This window comes from Bubalus bubalis, chromosome 6 (assembly GCF_019923935.1).
Source record: "Bubalus bubalis isolate 160015118507 breed Murrah chromosome 6, NDDB_SH_1, whole genome shotgun sequence".
Taxonomy (NCBI): Eukaryota; Metazoa; Chordata; class Mammalia; order Artiodactyla; family Bovidae; genus Bubalus; species Bubalus bubalis.
The window spans coordinates 103,350,671-103,374,149 of record NC_059162.1 but is presented as its reverse complement, the minus strand read 5'-3'; the positions used below and the strand labels follow the sequence as shown (position 1 = coordinate 103,374,149).

The window sequence follows — 23,479 nt, the reverse complement described above, 5'->3', positions numbered from 1 at the left end:
CTCAGAAGTGGGTCTAAAATATGAATAAACAGTCACTGCATGAGAGCCTCGGAGAAGGCGATGGCACTCCACTCCAGTACTCTTGCCTGGAAAATCCCATGGGTGGAGGAGCCTGGTAGGCTGCAGTCCATGAGGTCGCGAAGAGTCGGACACGACTGAGCGACTTCACTTTCACTTTTCACTTTCACTTTTCACTTTCATGCATTGGAGAAGGAAATGGCAACCCACTCCAGTGTTCTTGCCTGGAGTATCCCAGGGACGGGGGAGCCTGGTGGGCTGCCGTCTATGGGGTCGCACAGAGTCGGACATGACTGAAGCGACTTAGCAGCAGCAGCATGAGAGCCTATACCACATGCAAAAACGGTTATTTGCTAAGTAAGGTGTATATGAATATAATCAACATTTTAATATATTGGAAACAGTTTAAAATCTTTCACAGGTAAAGATGGACATTTTAAAGTGCTTTCATGTTCTTTGATCCCTTCACAGGACCTCCCCACAATCAATTTTGCTTAAAAACCTAATCTCCTCTATCCCACACTTCAACATGACCACCTTAGCTTGCTGCTAGGGATATGACAGAGTATGTGTGTGTGTGTGTTAGTTGCTCAGTCGTGTTTGACTCTTTGCGACCCCACGGACTGTAGCCTGCCAGGCTTCTCTATCCATGGGATTCTCCAGGAATACTGGAGTGGATTGCCATTCCCTTCTCCAGAGGATCTTCCCGACCCAGGGATCAAGCCCTGGTCTCCTGCATTGCAGGCAGATTCTTTACCATTTGAGCTACAGGGAAATCCTATGACAGAGTATATGGCAGTCTGTTTGGAGGGGTTTGGTTCTTATTGACCCATAATTTGTTATTTGCTCACTGCTCGATGAATGCTAAGGACTAAACTATTCTGGTAGAGGAGAAACAAAGAAAGAGAAGTGGAATATATCATGTATTAAGCTATGTGACCTTGGGCCAGTCACTTCATTCTGTCTGTGTCTCGAATTTATCATGAATGGTCTGACACCAGGTTCAAGATATAAGGCCTAAGTATCAAGGCTCAGCTCCCGTATTCCCAACTCACCTTGGTGTACAATGTGTCTGCCAGGTCCAACTTTTTAAGGCCATTGAAGATATTAGCCAGGTGGAAGTAGCCACCGGAGGCCCTGATGTGCTCTGTTCCAAATGCACAACTGGCAAAATAAATCTATAGCAGAAGGAAGAAAGAGAGTGCTTGAGTTTTCTTTGTAAATCATATGTCTGATAAAGGACGTGTATCCAGAGTCTATAAAGAATTTTTACAACGCCTCATTTAAAAATGGGCAAAGGATCTGAACAGACATGTCACCAAAAAGATACACCGATGACTAATAAGTACGTGAAATAATGCTCAGTGTGATTAGTCACTGAGGAAATGCAAAATAAAATCCACGATGAGCTACATCTTTACACACACAATAACGGCTCTAATTAAAAAGACAGAAAAGAACATATACTGGCACAGATATGGCAAAAATGGAATCCTCTTGTCCATTGCTGGCGGGAATATAAAATGATGCGGCCTCTGTGGAGGACAGTTTGCCAGTCCTCAAAAAATTAAACAGAGTTTAATCACATGACCAGCAATTCTATTCTTAGGCATATATCCAAGAGAAACAAAAACATTCCCTGATAGCTCAGTTGGTAAAGAATTCTCCTGCAATGCAGGAGACCCCAGTTTGATTCCTGGGTCGAGAGATCCACTGGAGAAGGGATAGGCTACCCACTCCAGTATTCTTGGGCTTCCCTTGTGGCTCAGCTGGTAAAGAATCCATCTGCAATGTGGGAGACCTGGGCTTGATCCCTGGGTTGGGAAGATCCCCTGGAGCAGGGAAAGGCTACCCACTCCAGTATTTTGGCCTGGAGAATTCCAGGGACTGTATAGTCCATGGGGTTGCAAAGAGTCAGACACAATTGAGCGACTTTCACTTTCTTCACACAAAGACTTATATACAAATGCTCATAATCAGTATTATTTATAATAGGCAAAAGATGGAAACAATCCCAATGTCCATCAACTGGTGAAGGGTAATTGTGGTATATCTACAATGAGAGTCAACTATAGGATAAATGAAGTATTGATATATACACAATAACATGGGTGAAGCTCAAAATAATTATGCTAAGTGAAAGAAGTTAGATGCAAAAGATCACATATCATTGTTTATATTAAATGTGTATATTAAAAGGTAAATCTAGAGGGATAGGAAGGGGCATGAGAAATGGTTGCAAATGGACATGAGGGCTCTCTTTAGGGTGAACACTGGATTATGTTGATGGTTACACAACTTTGTAAGTTTACTAAGAAATCATTGAATTGTACACTTAATTGTATATACCATTGAATTTTATGGTATGTATCAATAATTTGGATTTTTTTTTTAAAACTTAGGCTGAGGAATCTGAGCTTGATCTAATGCTAGCTGTGTGGTCCAGCTCAAGACAGAATGTGCTTCTGCTTGATTTGTTGGAGGTTGTAGAGTATAGAGAGGAAACACAAATGAAGAAGTGCATGAGTCAAGCTCCTAGGTGGAAGTAGATGGTACCCTTACAAGTATTCCCTGAGGACGCTTTAATAAAAGGTTTACCTCCAGAGACGTGGAAGGGGTGAGGGACCAATGAGAGTTAGTCAAGCACTGGGGACTGTGCTATTGAGACTGTTACAGTAAGAGACTGGTACAGTCCAAACTCCTGAGAAAACCAGGGGAGAAACCAGGGCTACCAGGGCCAGAAAGAGAGCTGCAGATGAAGGCTACCTGACGGGAGTTGTGGCTATGAGGAGCACTTCCCTTGCCAGAAGTGCGCTGGTGCAGAAAGGCAGCAGAGAGTAAATACCTCACCCTCTGTCTCCTCAGAACCTCCTCTGCCATGCCTCTCACTCCCCAGACGCAACTGAGGCCAGAGAGCAGTGAAGTCCAGGTTCTACAGTCCATAAAGGTCAGCCTTCCAGGGCGGAGTAGAGCAAAGAATGGATCTGGGGTAAGGGGATATGGAGAATAACCAACATAGCAAGCTTTCCAGCAAATTTAGGGACATCGTGCAGTGGCAGGCAACCAGAGGGAAGGCTGCCCAATGGAGAGGCTCAAGAAAGACTCAGCCTTCATTGAGACTGCAGTCTCACCCCAACCTCATCCAGATTTCAGGCTCAGGAACTCCTCTCTGGTAATATTGTCCAGTGTGCTGTGCTGTGCTGTGCTAAGTTGCTTCAGTCATGTCCAACTCTTTGTGACCCTATGGACTGTAGTTCACCACACTCCTGTGTCTATGGGATTCTCCAGGCAAGAATACTAGAATGGCTTGCCATGCCCTCCTCCAGGGGATCTTCCTGACCCAGGGATTGAATTCGTGTCTCTTATGTCTCCTGCATTGGCAGGTGGGTTCTTTACCACTAGTGCCACCTGGGCAGTCCCAATATGGTCCAATATTGAAATCCTAATAGAAACCTTTGGAAGAACAGCTCAATCATCACCCTCATCATCCTGTCTAAACTGTACAGAGTTCTATAGTTTACAAATCACTTTCACACAACATCGGGTCATTTAAATGTAATTACCACACTCTGAAGAAAAGATGTTGATGTTACTTACAAAAATAATAGCCAAAGTATTGCACAAAGTACTGCAAAAATAATAGCCAAAAATAATAAGACAGCCAAATGCCCTGCTGTCTTAATCATCTCTGCAATTTCTTTGTGTTTGAACCCAATGAGGCAGAGACTAGTTTATGGTTTCTGTCTTACAGGTGATGAATGACGTGAAATAATTTATCCAAGTCTACGTGCCTGGTGAAAAGACAGCAGTAGAACGAGAAGGAAAGCCCATAAAGCATCTTAATCTGGATGCTTTTCTGCCTCCCTTTATCATCCTCAGGGCAACTGAGGGTTGGGAAGTGATGTGATGTGGGCAAGGATGTACAGACAAAAAGTGGAAAGTTCTGAACTCAGGTTGTTAGAATTGTGTTCTTGCTAATAGTCCACCAAACAAATAGTTCTAAACAGAAAGTTTCAGAGAAACGCTCAGTAAAAAGAAAACAGCAATAAACAACAACCAAACAGAGGTGTTCTCAGATACATTCAGGTGTCGGAATTTAGCTTGTTTACATCATTGGCCAGATGATAACGGGCTTCCTCATAGTTTTCCTTAGCCATGTAGAGAAGTCCCAGGTTCCGATGCAGTAAGGAGTGGATGGCATAACTACATTCGGTTGATTTGAGGACTGTCCACTGAGCTTGGGATAGATATTCCTCAGCCTGGACGACCCGGCCCAGACCTGCCCAAAAGAAATAAAGATTGTAATTCATATCCTGGCCAGAGAACACATGTTGAAAGATGAGTCATCACCCATTCACTCATTTACTCATTGACTTAAAATACTGATTGACACAAAAAAACCTGTACATGAATGTTTTTAGCAGCCGATTCATAATAGCCAAAATATAGAATTTAAATGTTCACCAACTGGTGCGTAAATATACAAAATATGGTCTTTCCATATTCGTGAGTGGTATATCATTCAGGCACAAAAAGAATGAAGTACTGATACATACTACAACACAGATGAACCTTGAAAATACTGTACTGAGTGAAAGAAGTCAGAGACAAAAAGCCACATATTTTACGATTCCATTAATGTGAAATTTCTAGAATAGGTAAATCCATAGAGACAGAAAGTGGATTAGTAATTGGCCAACTGTACTCCAATATTTTGGCCACCAGATGTGAAGAGCTGCCTCATTGGAAAAGACCCTAATGCTGGGAAAGATTGAAGGCAGGAGGAGAAGGGGACAACAGAGGATGATTGGATGGCATCACCCACTCAATGGATGTGAGTGTGAGAAAACTCCAGGAGATAGTGAAGGACAGGGAAGCCTGGCATGCTGCAGTCCATGGGGTCGCAGAGGGCAGGACATGACTGAGCAACTGAACAGCAAAAACAGGGACTGTAGGCATGGGGACTGAGGTGTGACTACCGATGGTATTGGGTTTCATTTTGGGGTAACAAAAATGTTCCCACATTAGATGTGATCATGGTTGCACAATCTTGTGAATATACTAAAGCTACAGAATGGTACTTTAGAAGGGTGAATTTTATGGTACATGGACTATATCTCAATTTTAAAATATATGTATATTCATATTCAGTACCTTCCATGTGCCTTGTGTGAAGTGATAGGAATTCAAGGATGAAATTTTACAGGGAATGAATGAGTGACATGGAAACAAGAATATTCATTGTTGTTGTTGTTCACTCGCTCAGTCGTGTCCAACTCTTTGTGACCCCATGGACTGCAGCATGCAAGGCTTCCCTGTCCTTTACCATCTTTCAGAGTTTGCTCAAACTCATGTCCAGTGAGTCAGTGATGCCATGCAACCATCTTCTCCTCTGTCGTCCCCTTCTCCTCCTGCCTTCAGTCTTTCCCAGCATCAGGGTCTTTTCTAATGAGTCAGCTCTTCACATCAGGTGGCCAAAGTTTTGGAGCTTCAGCTTCAGCATCAGTCCTTCCAATGAATATTCAGGACTGATTTCCTTTAGGATTGACTGGTTTGATCTCCTTGCAGTCCAAGGGACTCTCGAGAGTCTTCTCCAACACCACACACAGTTCAAAAGCAAAAATTCTTCAATGCTCAGCCTTCTTTATGGTCCAACTCTCACATTCATACATGACTACTGGAAAAACCATAGCTTTGACCAAGCAGACCTTTGTTGGCAAGGCAATGCCTCTGCTTTTTAATATGCTGTCTAGGTTGGTCACAGCTTTTCTTCCAAGGAGCAAGCATCTTCTAATTTCATGGCTGCAGTCACCATCTGAAGTGATTTTGAAGCCCAGGAAAGTAAAGTCTGCCACTGTTTCCATTGTTCCCCTATGTATTTGCCATGAAGAGATGGGACCAGATGCCATGATCTTAGTGTTTTAAATGTTGAGTTTTAAGCCAGCTTTTTCACTCTCTTCTTTCACCTTTATCAAGAGGCTCTTTAGTTCTTCACTTTCTGCCATAAGGGTGGTGTTATCTGCATATATGAGGTTATTTCTCCCAGCAATCTTGATTCTAGCTTGTGTTTCATCTAGCCTGGCATTTCACATGATGTACTCTGCTTGTAAGTTAAATAAGCAGGGTGCCATAATCTAGCCTTGACATACTATTTTCCCAATTTGGAATCAGTCCATTGTTCTATGACCAGTTCTATCTGTTGCTTCTTGACCTGCATACAGGTTTCTTAGGAGGCAGGTAAGGTGGTCTGGTATTCCCATCTGTTTTAAGAATTTTGCACAGTTCTTTCTGATCCACACAGTCAAATGCTTTAGCATAATGAAGCAGAAATAGATGTTTTTCTGGAATTGTCTTGGTTTTTCTATGATCCAGTGGGTGTTGGCAGTTTGATTTCTGGTTCTTCTGCCTTTTCTAAATCCAGCTTGAACTTCTGGAAGTTCTTGTTCACATACTGTTGAAGCCTGGCTTGGAGAATTTTGAGCATTACTTTGTTAGTTGTGAGATGAGTGAAATTTTGTGGTAGTTTGAACATTCTTTGGCACTGCCTTTCTTTGGGGTTAGAATGAAAACTGACCTTTTCCAGTCCTGTGGCCACTGATGAGTTTTCCAAATGTGCTGACATATTGAGTGCAGCACTTTAACAGCATCATCTTTTAGGATTTGAAATAGCTCAGCTGGAATTTCATCACCACTACTAGCTTTGCTCATAGTGTAAATAAGTACACTAGTATATTTGTAATATATACTAGTATATTCATAATATCTGTAGTATATTCCTAATATAGTATAAATGCAATCATAGTAACATTATAAGGTTTTCAAGTAGAACAAAATTGTTTAGTCACTAAGTTGTGTCTGACTCTTTTTTGACCCCATGGACTATAGCCCACCAGTGTCCTAGGTCCATGAAATTTCCCAGGCAAGAATACCGTAGTGGGTTGCCATTTCCTTCTCCAGAGGATCTTCCCAACCCAGGGATCAAACACGCATCTCTTGCATCCCCTGCATTGGCAGATGGATTCTTTACCACTGAGCCACCAGGGAAGTGTTTAATTCTACAGATAGGGTAGAGGGGGACAATGGAGTGGAGAGAGGCATGGTCAGTGCTTTGGACTGAATGTTTGTGTCTCCTCAAAATTCATATATTGGAGCTCTAATCCCCAGTGACATGGTAATTGGAAGTTGAGCCTCTGGGAGTTAATTTGATTATGAGGGTAGAGCCCTCATAAATGGGATTAGTGCCCTTACAAGAAGAGACATGAGAGAGATGATCTCGCTTTTGGCCTTGTGAGGATACACCAAGAGAAGGCAGCTGTCAGCAACTTAGGAATTGGATTCTTACCAGATGCCAGCTTTGTTGGCACCTTGATCTTGAGCTTGTAGCCTCTAGAACCGTGAGAAATAAATGTTTGTTTAAGCCACCCAGTCTATGGTATTTTTTATACCAACCAAGCTAAGATAGAAAAGTCTAAGCTAGGCTTGGAAGATGATTATGTTTTCCAGATAAAGAAAAGAGGGCATCCCAGGCAGAATGAACACATACGCAAAGCCTAGAGATATGAAGTAGTATACTGTGTTTAGAGAATTATACATTTTTCTGTGAAGCCAGAGCACAGAGTATAAGGAATCGAGTGGCAGGGAATGAGAGTAAAGAGGCAGGGCACAGATCATGGAGGGCTTAGTAAGTCATGCCAAGGAGCTTGCTGCATGTGGATAAAAATTAGAGAAATTTCAGAAAGGGAGAAAGAACTGGATTTAGATTTAGAAGAATCCTCTGGAACTATGTGGAGGAGAGACCAGAGGGGAAGAGGAAGAGTAAAACACTCATCCAAAGACTTTTGAAATAGTTCCAGCAAGTACTTGAAGCCAGAACTAAGGCAGTGAATAAGGATGGAGAAAATAAAAAAAAACATTTAGGAGCTAGAATGATTTTGGTGGTTAACCATGTCACATGGTTAAGTGAAAGTCACCTTTATTTCTGATAGTCAGATATTCTCAACACCTAAACCTTTTGATATATAACAGTTTACTGCCTACTTGCTTGCCTCCTAGGGAGATTGTGAGAACCGAACAGAAAACTACTCTGAGGGCATCTGCAGAGCAGGAGGCACGACCTCACATGGAATGAAGTATTCCATATGCTGAAAGCTGCAGGAGAAATGGTATCAGTAAAGGGTCGGAAGATGAGGACCCAGACCCCTCCAAAGTCAACCTTCTGTTCTTGGCACCTCTCCCCAGGCATACTTCATATGTAAGCACTGCTTTATTCTAGTCGTAACCATATGGCACTAAATTACTGGAGGAGAGGTGAGGAAGAAGCAGTCAACAAGAAGCAGCAAGTAATTTTGCCTGAGTGATGCTCACGCTGAAATTGGAAAACATTAGAATCAAGAAGCCTTGGCCCAGGATCCTGGCTCATGTTAATTAAATAGGCATGTCACATTTTCCAACTGGATTTTGTCTAGAAATTAAGAGCTTTAGACTGAGGCCTTCTCAAATTTAAAGAAGCAAATGACTCTTAGCTAAGATGTTTGTATACATAAGTACTCAGTCATTAAGTCATGTCTGACTCTTTGGGACCCCATGGACTATAGCTCGCCAGGCTCCTCTGTCCATGGGACTTTCCAGGCAAGAATACTGGAGTGGCTTGCCATTGCCTCCTCCAGGGGATCTTCTCAGCCCAGGGATCGAACCTGTGTCTCCTGCAGTGGCAGGCAGATTCTTCACTGAGCCACCTGGGAAATCTAGCTAAGATGTTTAAGCTCAGGAAAAAAATGGTAGAGAGTATTGATATCTATTGAAAATTAAAATTTTTCACGTCCACTTCTCATTTACGCAGATATTGCTGGAAAAGGAAGGCCCCTAGGCCAAGCTGAACCACATCTAAACAAGGATCAGTACCAAAGGAAAAAGGGTATGTGCGAGAAAAAAAAAAGGACAAGGCTGCAAATTCAGAGAGCAGGATATAATGAGGTGAGCAGATCAAGCTGTGACAAGCAGGTCGGAATTAAGACTGTGACCCATGAGTGGGTGAGCTCAGGCATGCCCTCCTCCATACAGCGCTTACCTAGAGAGGTGCAGGGATAGAGTGGAGGTAACAGAGACATCAGGAAGGGAGACTATCCTACAGGGCAATTTGCAGAGTATACGCAGTAGAGAGAGAAAGGACGGCCAGTTAAGGAAAAGTGGTACTTAACTGGGGGAGTTAAGGAGGAGACAGCAGGCTTATGTTGGGTTGTGGCAGATCCAAGAGATATTATAGTGGAAGATTTTGCAGGACTTGGTGCTGAAAGTAAAGAAGCCCGGAATAAAAGTCACGGATGATTCAAAGGTGTGGCTGGGAAGCGCCCAGGGGAAGAAAAAGGAATCAGCGTTTACTGAGGGCCTGCTTTACGCTATGCCTTCCACTGGCCTTCCACCAGGCGAGGCCACCTGCATCTGTGATTACATCCGCAAACAACCCTGCAAAAGAAATATCAGAGAAGGAAACTGCATGCCTTCAGTTAATCTAAGTTCATCAGATCTGTCCAGTGGCTACCAGTCTGCCAGATGCTCAGTGCATGCTGCAGTCCTGACCTTAAGGAGTTTACCGTCCAGTGAAATCATTACACAATAAAGAAACAAAAAGTGAAGCGCTAGGAAGGAAATGAACAGCTGCTGCTGCTGCTGCTAAGTCGCTTCAGTAGTGTACGGTTATCAAAAAAGGCAGGGAGAAACCTGCCTTTTGGATGATTATGGGAGACATCTCTGAGAAGGTGGTGTTTAAGCAGATGCCTGAAGGTTGAACGGAATCAGCCATGTAAGAGGGAGAAACAAGCATTCCAGGCAATGTGTAAGAGAGCCCTAAGGTAAGAAAAAGCTTATGACTGGGATCCCACAACTAGTGAGGAGATGAAATTTAAACCTAGGTTCTCCCAGTTCCAAAGTGCTGACTAGAGTGAGGGAAGATGAATAAAGTGGCTCCTCTTTGAAGTGTTACTGAAAATGTCATTTTCCAGTGGGTTAAAATTCCAAAGTTTTACTTAAAAAAAGAAAAGATGAATGCCTATAATTTTTCCACTCCAGTCTGGAGGAATCTCTAAGATGGGAGAGGAATGTAGGGGGGGTGGGGGGCACATGATTTATTTAGACTTCCAAAAAGGTTGGCAAGGTTATAAAGCAGTGATGGTGGGAGTTATAATGAAACCTTCCATCTAGACAGCACTTTCCTGCTTGCAAAGCACTTTCATGTTCATGACACACAAATTCATTTAATCCTCAAAACAGTCCTGCGAAGACAACTCAGGTTCAACAAATGCTTACATAGTTCCCATTTAGGTGTCAGGTCCTGTGAGAGGGTTTCTGAGTGCCTTCTCTACACTAAGTACTGTTCTGGATGTAAAGACACTATGATGAGTAAGAATATACACAGCCCCAGTTCTCCCTGAACTTATGGTCGATCGCAGGAGAGGGACTTGAATTAAATAAGCTCATCAACAATGTTGCTCTTGTTTAATTGCTAAGTCATGTCAGACTCTCTTGCAACCCCATACGCTGTAGCCCGCCAGGTTTCTCTGTCCATGGGATTTTCCAGGCAAGAAAAATGGGATGGGCCGCCATTTCCTTCTCCAGGGGATCTTTCCAACCCAGGGATCAACCTCGCATCTCCTGCATTGGCAGGCAGATTCTTTACCGCTGAGCCACCACGGAAGCCCCATCAACAAATGTATAATTATTATCAAGGTAAGTGCCCAGAAAAAAGAAAGATGTTTCTAACTGCATACACACACAAAAAAAGAATCGATTCAGTCTAGGAGCTTGGGAAAGGGTTCTAAACGGGAGTGGTGACTCAAGCTGATTCTGAAGGATGAATAGGAGTTAGTCAGGTGAGGGGGAGGGGAGGAGAAGTGGGGAGAGTAGCTAGAGAAGAACCTTCCAGAACAAGGAAGCATTGCAGTGCCAATGAGAGAAGGCCAACACAGCTGAAAGGGAGAGAGAAGATGAGAGGTGAGGTGAGAGAATTCATAAAGGCTGGACCAAGCATGGGCTCATAGGTTGCTTTAGGAACTTGGTCTTTATTTATTGGAGTGAGTCAGTCACGTTTTGTTTAGAGACCAGATTAGAGGGAGGCCAGGAAAGATTGCAGAGGTCAGTTGGCAGGGAGTAATTCAGATGAGAGATGATAGGATTTACGCTAGGGTGACTTTTCCAATACTCCATAGCTAGTCAGTATCAGAGATAAACAGAGCCTAGGCTGTATGTTCTTGTCCAGCAGTCTTCCACTACTTATGGAGGAGGGACAGGCCAGAATGGGGATGGACCAAAGCAGGGTAAAAAGGGTATTTTTGCAGCTAAGTGGCCTGGGATGAAGAGTCAGAGTGCAAACCAGTGAGGAGGGGGTCCATGCAGAAGAGGCATCCCAGAATAAGGAGTCAGAGCCCACAAAAGGAGAGGAGGGCATCTGAAGGGGATAGAATAGGATTAGAGATGGGAGGTTAACTCATACAGGGTAACAGATTAAATATATAGATACATCAGTGAAAATGGAAGCCAACATTCTCACCGTCAGAGAAGAGAACTACAAATATAAAATGGGAGAAAATGAGATTGAACCCTGTGGATTTAAATGTAGTCCTAGGGGCCCAAGATCATGTATAGAAACAGATGTAGAGAGAGAGAGATAAAGAGATTTAGAAATAATGTGTATATACATATACACATTCAGTTCAGTTCAGTCGCTCAATCGTGTCCAACTCTTTGCAACCGCATGAACCACAGCATGCCAGGCCTCCCTGTCTATCACCAGCTCCCGGAGTTTACCCAAACTCATATGCATCAAGTCAGTGATGCCATCCAGCCATCTCATCCTCTGTCATCCCCTTCTCCTCCTACCCCCAATCCCTCCCAGCATCAGGGTCTTTTCTAATGAGTCAACTCTTAGCATGAGGTGGTCAAATTACCGGAGTTTCAGCTTCAGCATCAGTCCTTCTAGTGAACACCCAGGACTGATCTCCTTTAGGATGGACTGGTTGGATCTCCTTGCAGTCCAGGGGACTTGCAAGAGTCCTCTCCAACACCACAGTTCAAAAGCATCAATTCATATACACATTATCATACATATATTTCCTAATACTGTCCACTGAGAAGCCTGGGAATAGCCATACCTCACTAGCAATGAGTATGTCTAGTGCACAATTCATGGCTTCTAAATTCCATTTTCCACTAAAAGAAATCAAGGCTCTTTGCAGATAGGTTCCAGAAAGCAGGAAAAGTGATCAAAGAACAATGGGGAGGGAATTCCCTGGCAGTTCAGTGCTAATGGGGGACTTCTCTGATGGCTCAGATAGTAAAGAATCTGCCGGCAATGCAGGAGACCCTGATTCAGTTCCTGGGTCAGGAAGATCCCCTGGAGAAAGGCATGGCAACCCACTCCAATACTCTTGCCTGAAAAACCCTATGGATAAAAGAGCCGGGTGAGCTACAGTCCATGGGTTGCAAAGAATCGGACACTGCTGAGCAACTAACACTTTCACTTTCACTTTGCAGGGCTATGGATTCCATGCTTTCTCTGCTGAGGGCACAGGTTCTATCTCTAGTCAGGGAACTAAGATCCTGCAAGCCTCACAGCCACACACACGCACACATACAACTTCCCAAAAAACAAACAAGAAAGAAAGAAAGAGAACAATGGGGATGTGTCAAGGAAACACAGAAGCCAGTGTGATGGGCTGCCACTTGCCAAATCAAGGACAGTTTGAACATCAAAAGATACTAATGGATTGTAACCCATTAAATACAATAGGAAAACTAAGGTCTATGGTGATATAAATAAATATATTCACTGAAAGTTTGTTGAGGAATGGGATATTTATATAGTTTCAAATACCTCTCTATAACTTATCGATTGCAAAGAGAGGAAAAAGTAACTTTACAGAGAAGAAGCCTGACAGATACCACCTTAATAAAGTAACTTGAACATCATCAATAATGGAACAAACTAAAAATACGTGCCAACTTCTAGGATGGGATGAGAAGAATACAGCATCATTTCTGTGATATTCTTGCCAAAGACATCACTGAGTCCAGTCATGAAGAAACATCAGAAAAACTCAAATTGAAGGACATTTTATAAAACAATTGGCCTTTAATCGTTAAAAGTGTCAACATGGTAAACATCAAGGAAAGCTTGAGAAACTATTCCAGCATGAAGGAGACTAAAGAGCCGAGGCAACAAAATGAGACTGTGATTCTGAGCTCTGTCGTTTTGCTATAAAAATGTGATTGAGACAATTGGAAAAAGCTGAATGGGGTCTGCTTAGTAGACAATCGTCGATAATGACTGTGCTGTGGTTATGAAGGAGACATCTTTGTAGGAAATGCACACTGAAGTAGTCAAGGCATAGGGCGTCAGGTAAGCAGCTTACTCTCAGATAGCTTAGGGGGAAAGTCCTTTATAGTATTTCCAACAGTTTTACTTTTTTAAAAGTTTAAAAAAAAAAAAATAATGGCTGCTGAGATATACAAAGCAGTAGTACAGTATTGAAGGCAAAAGGAGAAGAGGGCAGCAGAGGATAAAATGGTTAGATAGCATCACCAACTCAGTGGACATGAATCTGAGCAAACTCGGGGAGATAGTGGAGGACAGAGGAGCCCGGCATGCCACAGTCCATGAGGTCACAAAGAGTCGGAAATGAGACTTATTGACTGAACAACCAAACAGTACCTAAAATGCTGTAGACGCTCAAAAATGTTCATCCCCCTCGAAAATGCTAATTCCCCTCTTGTAGTAACCACCCTGGGTGCTGTCTGCTAAGTCTGTGCTCGCTGCTCTCAGAATCGCCTCTCCCGTCAGTAGGAGCAGGTTCCTAATTTTGTCTGAACTGTGTGACTCCAACACAAAGGTAGATACAGATGGATACCACACTCGAGCTGAGTCAACACGATTATTTTTTTCAGGAATTTAACACTGGAAATTATATGCTAATTAGTTTCTGTTACCCACCTTGAACCTGGAGGATGTGTAAATTCAATGTAAATTCAGCTACATATGATATTTTGAGGTAGCTGTCTTCTGCAGTAAGCAGAGGGTAGAAAAAGCTTGTCTGTAGAGATGGAAAATAAAGCAGAATGCAGAGAGAAACAGAGACAAGACCCAAGAGAGAGAAACAGCACTAGCCTTGGCTTCTTATAGCATTCAGAGTCTAGTATCTCACAAAGCCTCCCTTTCTTTAGGACACTCCAGCGTCCTAATAAATTTCCTCCTTTCGCTAAGGCCAGCTAGCATGGATTTGAGTCAGTTATAACCAAAAGTCCATGACATCTCCTTCCCCACCTTGTACCAAACTTTACAGCAATCCCATTCTTCCACAAAATGTGTCTTGGTGCCATTGCCAGAGCTGGACATTTTGGCCATTAATATGACCTAATATGGACTTACCTGGTGGCTCAGCAGTAAAGAATCTGCCTACAATGCAGGAGATTGCCTGCAATGCAGAAGATGTGGATTTGATCCCTGGGTTGGGAAGATCCTCTGGAAAAGGAAATGGCAACCAACTCCAGTATTCTTGCCTGGAAAATCCCATGGACACAGGAGACTACAATTCTGTAGTCTCTCTGTAGCCCACAGGTGGGCTACAGTTCATGGGGTCGCAAAAGTTGGGCAGGACTTAGTTACTAAACCACCACCATCATGACTCAATATAGCACTTCTTACTGGTTCCAGGGGGTCTCTAGTCAGCTTCACTTACCAAGGCTGGCTTCAGCCAACAGCAAGTAAGCAGGCACTAGCTCAACTGAACTCAGGCCGTGCACATTCATGCGAAAGCGAAGAGAGTGCAAAGCTGCCGGGACAGCATCTTCATGTTTTCCTTCAAAGATATATTTCTGGGCAACGGTGTAGCAGAGTTCAATCAAATGCTTCTGTGGAAGAAAAAATGAGGCTATCTGAGACATCTAAGGGTAAAAGGTAATGGTGGTTGTAGGTACCCCTGGAGATAAGGGCAACACCTAACAACCTGGTCAAGATGCCATAGTGAGCCTGCCCACATTGAGGTGGACTTGAGACCCAAAATAGGTGATTAGAAAGGAATACTCTGGACTGTGAGTTCCTGTGACGATCAAAGGTCCAGGGACAAGGATCTTTTCATCATAGGTCAGTACTTAGTATAAATGAGTGCTCAATATAAAATTATTAAATGAATATTATTATGTTCTTAATAAAATTTTAGTTTAGCAAAACTGTAATGTTTCAGGACAGTTAAAAACTTTCTGCCTTTCTGAGTTAATCTTGAGACAAACATATTTTTCCTTCTGGAATTATCCTGCTTAGCTAATATTAGAAATAACTGACTCGTCATCATTCTAAGGCCGCTCTCAAAGTGTCACTATACTAAAATCAATGAATCTTTTGAGATTTATGGCTTATAAAGCATTATTTTTTCAGAATAAATGAGGTGCTCTCAATGCCATAATAATAATTTTCTCAATCTCCTTTATTTATTAACTAGTATATTCATACATCATTTCTTGACCTTCTACTATGTGCCTAGGCTCTTATCACAATACTTAGCATGTTAGGGAGCTATGGCTGAATTTTGTAACCCCAAAATTCATAAGGTTTTTAAAGATTTTTTTTTTGATGTGGACCATTTTTATAGCCTTTATTGAATTTGTTACAATATTGCTTCTGTTTTACATTTTTTTTTTTTTTTGGCCATGAGGCATGCAGGAACTTAATTCCCTGACCAGGGATCAAACATGTACCTCCTGTATTGAGAGGCAAAGTCTTAACAAATGGACCACCAGAGAAGTCCCCAAAATTCATATGATGGAGCCAACCTCTAGTACCTCAGAATGGGACTGCATTTGGAGATAGGGCTTTTTAAAGAGGCAATCAAATTAAAATGAGGTAATGGGGTATCTCCTAATCCAATCTAGTGGTGGCTTTATTAGGGGAGGAAATTTGGACACGAGGGACGTGTGCACACAGAGGAAAGACCACAGGAGGACACAGCCAGAAGGCGGCCGTCTGCAAGCCAAGGGGAGAGGCCTCAGAAGAAATCAACCCTGCTGACAACCTACTGTCGATCTTGGCCTTCCAGCCTCCAGAACTGTGAGAAAATAAATTTCTGTTGTTCAAGCCCCCCATCTGTGGTACTTGGTAACGGCAGCAGCTCTAGGAAACTAATATTGCAGTGATTCAGCAAATTTGCGGAGAACTGACTGAATGGAATTGAGGGCATAAAGACGTAAAACCACACCTCTGCCTTCGGAGGTTGCAGTTCAGTGGCCTTGCACAGTCCGCCCTTTCGCTGGGGCCGCTGTGCTGCACCCCTGACTTAAACCTGCAGCGTCCCACAGGCCCTACCTGCCGCTGCTGCAGCTGCTGCAGGCCATGCTGCCGTTCTTCCTCCGAGTTGTAGAAGGGCATGGAGGTGCGCAGGGGAATCAGGAGCTGGCATATCTTCTCGTGGATGCTGCCCCAATCAGCTCTTTGATGAACCACACCACTGACAATGGAAACATGACTTCGTTATCTCTACCTAGGGCTTGACCGCAGATTCTCCTGGCCCTACTGCTGGCCGGGCCCTAGGGACTAGAAGAGTAAGCTCAACACAGACCAGGCAGGGAGCCCAAAGCCATTTCTGACACAACTTGCTCTTCCTTCACATGGTGACTGGGTGGTGTAAAGACCAGGGGTGTGTGGGAGGAGTGGTGGGAGGATATTTCTGCAGGCCCTTAGGTGGTGATGCTGTAGCTATTCCGCTTTTCTTCTTCATTAATAACAACAAAGACAACGTTAACACTGTATTGGTCTAAGGTCATTTTCAAAATATCTGAACACTGAAGCTGATGAATTAAAGGATCTTTTTCTTAGGGAAAGGAGCGAGCCTCTCATGAGGCTCTTGGAGACACTTTCCTTACAGCTGGGGCGTGGCTGGGAAGAGCACCATTTGCGTCTTCTGTGCTGGGGAGGGGGGGTGGTGGCATTCGCATGGAACACACTGTGAATCTCCTCCAATCCTAGTGGCGCAACAGGTGGTCTCACAAGTAACTGTTCAACTTTTTGCAAACAAACAAACAAAATTTATATTTTTAAAGGTAAGGAAGAATGGGTATGGAGAGTAAGTAGCTACTCTAGGCCTGTATTCCAAAGCCAGTATATTTTAGCTCTCCAGAGAACAGCCTTGTGGCAGTTTAGTTTACGGCTTTTCTGACTGTTTTATGTGCATATTTAATATTTTTTAAACACTTAATTGGACAGCACAAATATAGAACGTTTGCATCACTACAGAAACATTCTATTGGACAGGACTTCGACAGAGAGTCCACTCCCCTTCCTTTTATTTTTTTAAATGGCCACACCATGCAGCCTGCAGGATCTAAATTCCCCAACCAAGGAAAGCGCCACTGGGCCACCAGAGCCCAGGGAAGGGACAGGGAAAGTAACAAACCACTGGACCACTAGGAAATTCCCTCCCATTCCTTACACAATTTCCTCTATGAATGACTCCTGTTTCAGTGAAAAGGAAAAAGAGGAATGAGTTTTTCTTTCATTTTCCTGAGAATGAAGAAGAAAAAGAGAACAGTGAGCAGGCCTGAACATTCCTAGTTTTTATTGCAATTGTTCCTAATCTGTAATCTGTAACTGTTTGCTTTTCTGGCCCCTAACTCTGCAGGTGACTGCAGCTATGAAATCCATGAAATTAAGATGCTTGCTCCTTGGAAGAAAAGCAATGACAAATGTAGACAGCATGTTAAAAATAGACAGTCCTTGCCATCACTTTGCTGACAAAGGTCTTACATCGTCAAAGCTATGGTTTTTCCAGTAGTCACATGTACAGATGTGAGAGAGTTGTGTGAGGACCATAAAGAAAGCTAAGCACTGAAGAACTGATGTCGTTGAAGTATGGTGTTGGAGAAGACTCCTGAGAGTCCCTTGGGCTGCAAGGAGATCAAACCAGTCAATCCTAAAGGAAATTTACCCTGAATATTCATTGGAAGGACTGATGCTGAAGCTGAAGCTCCAATACTTTGGGCACCTGATGCAAAGAGTTGACTCATTAGAAATGACCCTGATGCTGGGAAAGACTGAGGGCAGGAGAAGAGGGTAACAGAGGATGAGATGATTCGATGGCATCACCAACTCAATAGCCTTGAGTGTGAGAAAACTCCGGGAGATAGTGAAGGACAGGGAAACCTGGCATGCCACAGTCCGTGGGGTCAGAGTCAGACATGACTGAGCAGCTGAACACCACCACCACCACCATATACAAAATAGACTCAAAATGGATGTAAGATCAGAAACCAAAAAGGTCCTAGAGGAAAACAGGCAGAATACTCTCTAACATAAATTGTAGCAATATTTTTCTTTGGATCTCTTTCCTAAAGCAAAGGAAATAAAAGCAAAAATAAACAAATGAGACCTAATGATACTTACAAGCTTTTGCACAGTAAAGGAAACCATTGACTAAATTAAAATACAACCTAATGAAGAGAAGAAAATATTTGCAAATTATGTGACCAATAGGGGATCCCAACCCAGGGATCGAACCCAGGTCTCCCGCATTGCACGCAGACACTTTACCATCTGAGCCACCAGGGAAGCCCAATAAGGGGTTAATATCCATCATATATAAATAACTTAAACAATTTAACATCAAAAAACAACCCAATTTAAAAATAGGCAGAAGGACTGAGTAAATATATTTCCAAAGAGGACATCAGTTCAGTTCATTTCAGTTCAGTCGCTCAGTCGTGTCCAACTCTTTGCGACCCCATGAATTGCAGCATGCCAGGCCTCCCTGTCCATTACCAACTCCCAGAGTTCACTCAAACTCATGTCCATCGAGTCGGTGATGTCATCCAGCCATCTCATCCTCTGTCATCCCCTTCTCCTCCTGCCCCCAATCCCTCCCAGCATCAGAGTCTTTTCCAATGAGTCAACTCTTCGCATCAGGTGGCCAAAGGACTGGAGTTTCAGCTTTAGCATCATTCCTTCCAAAGAACACCCAGGGCTGATCTCCTTCAGAATGGACTGGTTGGATCTCCTTGCAGTCCAAGGGACTCTCAAGAGTCTTCTCCAACACCACAGTTCAAAAGCATCAATTCCTCGGCGCTCAGGTTTCTTCACAGTCCAACTCTCACATCCATACATGACTACTGGAAAAACCATAGCCTTGACTAGACGGACCTTTGTTGGCAAAGTAATGTCTCTGCTTTTGAATATACTATCTAGGTTGGTCATAACTTTCCTTCCAAGGAGTAAGCATCTTTTAATTTCATGGCTGGAATCACCATCTGCAGTGATTTTGGAGCCCCCAAAAATAAAGTCTGACACTGTTTCCACTGTTTCCCCATCTATTTGCCATGAAGTGATGGGACCAGATGCCATGATCTTAGTTTTCTGAATGTTGAGCTTTAAGTCTAGTCAAAGCTATGGTTAAAGAGGACATGCAGATGGCCAATAGGCAGATGAAAAGATACTCAATATTGTTCATCATTCAGTTCAGTTCAGTCGCTCAGTCATGTCCAACTCTTTGCAACCCCATGGACTGTAGCACGCCAGGCCTCCCTGTCCATCACCAACTCCCGGACTTTACTCAAAATCATGTCCATTGAGTTGGTGATGCCATCCAACCACCTTACCCTCTGTCACCCCCTTCTCCTGCCTTCAATCTTTCCCAGCATCAGGGTCTTTTCCTAGGAGTCAGTTCTTCACATTAGGTAGCCAAAGTATCAGAGTTTCAGCTTCAGCATCAGTCCTTCCAATGAATATTCAGGACTGATTTCCTTTAGGATGGACTGGTTGGATCTCCTTGCAAGCCAAGGGACTCTCAAGAGTCTTCTCCAACACCACAGCTCAAAAGCATCACTTTTTCAGCACTCAGCTTTCTTTATAGTCCAACTCTTACATCCATACATGACTACTGGAAAAACCATAGCTTTGACTAGACAGACCTTAGTTAAATGTAAATCAAAACAGCAGTGAGATAGCACCTCACACCTGTTCTAATGGCTATCATCAAAAAAGAACACAAATAACTAATGTTGGCAAGTATGTGTAGAAAGGGAAACTTACACACTGTTAGTAGAAATGTAAATTGGTATAGCCACTGTGGAAAATGGTACGGAAAATTCAAAAAACTAAAAAGTAGAGTTACTATATTATCCAGCAATTCCACTGCTGGGTATATACCCAAGAACATTCATTTGAAAAGATACATGCATACACACACACACACACACACACACTTCCCAGGTGGTGATAGTGGTAAAGAACCTACTTGCTAATCAATGCAGGATACGTAAAGAGACATGGGTTTGATCCTTGGGTTGAGAAGAGCCCCTGGAGGAGGTCATGGTCACCCACTCCAGTATTCCTGCCTGGAGAATCCCATGGACAGGAGCCTAGCAGGTATACACAGACACAGACACAGACACACACAGACACACACACACACACACAGACACACACGCACACACTGGAATACTGCTTAGTTAAAAAGAATGATATTTTGCCAATTGTAGCAATATGGATGGATTTGGAAGGTATTATACTAAGTGAAATAAGTCAGAAAAAGACAAATACTGTAAAATGTCAATTATATGTGGAATCTAAAAAATACAAAACTAGTGAATATAACAAAAAGAAGCAGAGTCACAGATACAGAGAACAAACTAGTGGTTGCCGTTAGGGAGAGGGGAGGGGGAACAATACAGGAGTATGTAGTTAAGACGAACAAACTATTATGTATAAAATATGGTGCAAGGATATATTGTACAGCACAGGGAATATAGCCAATATTTTATAGAACTATAAATGGAGTATAACCTTTAACAATTGTGAAACACCGTATTATACACCTGGAACATACGTACTATTGTATATCAACTGTATTTTGATTAAAAAAAACTGAAAAAAAAAAAAGAAAATCTATCGACCATAGATGTATGTGGGCTTCCCAGGTGGCGCTAGTGGTAAAGAATCTGCCTCCCAATTCAGGAGACATAAGAGACCCAGGTTCTTTTCTAGGGTTGGGAAGATCCCCTGCAGGAGGGCATGGCAAGCCACTCCAGTATTCTTGCCTGGATAATTCTGTGGACAGAGGAGCCTGGTGGGCTACAATCCATAGGGTCACAAGGAGTTGGACATGACTGAAGTGACTTAACATGCATAGATGTATGTGCTTATTTCTGGACTCTCAATTATATTCCATCAATCTATATGTCTATCCTTATGCCAGTATCATACTGTATTTCTGTAGCTTTGCAGTAAATATTGAAATTTAGAAGTATGAGTTTTCCAACTTTGCTCTTTTTTGAGATTGTTTTAGCTATTTTAGGTCCCTTTCGTTTTCATATACATTTTAGGATCAGAGTGTCCATTAATGCAAAAATGATGGTTAGAAATTTTACAGGGATTGCATTGAATCTGTGGTGGTGGTGGTGGGGGTGGTGGTGGTTTAGTCACTAAGCTGTGTCTGATCTTGCAACGCCACAGACTGTAGCTCACCAGGCTCCTTTGTCCATGGGATTTCCCAGGCAAGAATGCTGGAGAGGGTTGCCAGGTCCTTCTCCAGGGGATAATTCCCACCCAGGGATGGAAGCTGGGTGTCCTGCATTGCAGGTGGATTCTTTATCGTCTGAGTCACCTGGGAAACTATTTCATATTAAGTCTTCCTGTCTGTGAAATATCTTTCCATTTATTTAGGTTTTGTTTAGTTTTATTCAACAATATTTTGTATTTTTCCAGTGTATGTCTTGTACTTCTATGATTAAATTTATTCCTTTATTTAAAGTGATATTGTAAGTGGAACCATTGTCTTAATGTCATTTTCAGATTGTGCCTTGCTAGTGTACAGAAATATAGCTGATTTTTGCACATTGATTTTATATCCTATAATCTTGCTTTTTTGTGTGAGGGGTTTCTCTATATAAAGATCATACTTTTACTCCTTTGTTTCCAAGCTGGATACTTTTTATTTCATTGTCTTCCCCAACTGCCCCAGCTAGAACCTCTAGTTCAATGTGGAAAAAAAGTAATGAAAGTGACATCTTGCCTCATTTCTGATTTTAGAGGGGAAAACTTACTGTCTTTGACTATTAAGTATGATGTTACTGTTGTGTTTCACTACGGTTCTTTTATGGATACTCTTTACCAAGTTACGAAAGTTCATTTCTATTCCCATTTTTTTAGTGAAAGTCACTCAGTCATGTCCAACTCTTTGCGACCCCATGGACTATACAGTCCATGGAATTTGCCAGGCCATAATACCAGAGTGGATAGCCTTTCCCCTCTCCAGGGGATCTTCCCAACCCAGGGATTAAACCCAGGTCTCCCACATTGCAGGCAAATTCTTCACCAGCTGAGCCACATGGGAAGCCCAAGAATACTGCAGTGGGTAGCCTATCCCGTCTCCAGCAGATCTTCCCAACCCAGGAATTTTGTTAAGTGTTTTTATCATAAAGGAATTGGATTTTGCCAAATGTTTTTTCTGTATCTATTGGGATGATTATGTGATTTTTGTCCTTTATTCGGTTAAGATGATGTTGTATATTGATTGATACTTTTATGTTGAACAAACTTTGAATTCCCAGGAGAAATTCTGCTTGGTCATGATATATAATTCTTTTTATATTCTGCTGGATTTGGTCTGCTAGTATTTTGGAAAGGATTTCTGTATTTGTATCATAAGAGGTATTGGTCTGTGGTTTTGATGTTTTTCTCTGGTTTTGGTGTTAGGATAACACTGGCCTCATAAAACTAGTTGGAAACTATTCCCTCCTCTTCTAATTTTTTCAGAAGGGTTTGTGAAGAATTGTTAACACTTCTTTAAATATTTGATAGAATTCACCAGTGAAATTGTTCTGGGCTTACTTTGTGAAAAGCTTTTCTTTTTAATTACTTAGCTAAATTTCTTTAATTATAGATCTACTCAGATATTCTATTTCTTCTTGAGTCAGTTTCAATAGTTTGTGTCTTATTAGGAATATATTTCATCTAGGTTTTCAAATTTGTTGGCATACAATTGTATGTAGTATTCTCTTATAACTCCTTTTATTTCTGCAAAGTTAGTAGCAACGTCTCCACTTTAATTTTCCGATTTTAGTAATTTGATTCTTCTTTTCTTGGTCAGTCTAGCTAAAGTTTTGTCAATTTCAACCATTTTAAACAACTTTTGGTTTTGTTAATTCTGTTTATTGTTTTCCTATTTTCTATTTCGCTCAGACGGTAAAGAGTCAGCCTACAGTGTGGGAGACCCAGGTTCGAACCCTGGGTTGGGAAGATCCCCTGGAGAAGGAAATAGCAACCCACTCCAGTATTCTTGCCTGGAAAATCCCATGGATGGAGGAGCCTGGCAGGCTACAATGCAAAGAGTTGGACACGACTGAGTGATTTCACTTCACTATTTTCTATTTCATTTATCTTTGCTGTAATCTGCACTATTTCCCTCCTTCTGCTAGTTTTGGGTTGATTTTG

At 42.3% G+C, this 23,479-nt stretch overlaps 1 protein-coding gene across 4 annotated transcripts in view; it reads right to left on the bottom strand.

The window, feature by feature from the left end:
• Nucleotides 1-23,479, bottom strand: part of ZMYND12 (zinc finger MYND-type containing 12) — a 34,368-nt gene that overhangs the window by 5,800 nt on the left and 5,089 nt on the right. For 3 of the 4 annotated variants that reach the window (XM_025288955.3, XM_025288957.3, XM_025288956.3), the window contains exons 2-5: nt 16,364-16,505; nt 14,745-14,916; nt 4,128-4,297; nt 1,074-1,196 (exon numbers count right to left, since the gene is read on the bottom strand). In XM_025288955.3, the coding sequence (XP_025144740.1) occupies nt 1,074-1,196; nt 4,128-4,297; nt 14,745-14,916; nt 16,364-16,505 (607 nt within the window). Of the gene's footprint in view, nt 1-1,073; nt 1,197-4,127; nt 4,298-14,744; nt 14,917-16,363; nt 16,506-23,479 lie in introns of those variants that run through there. The other variant, XM_025288958.3, reaches the window with a different exon arrangement.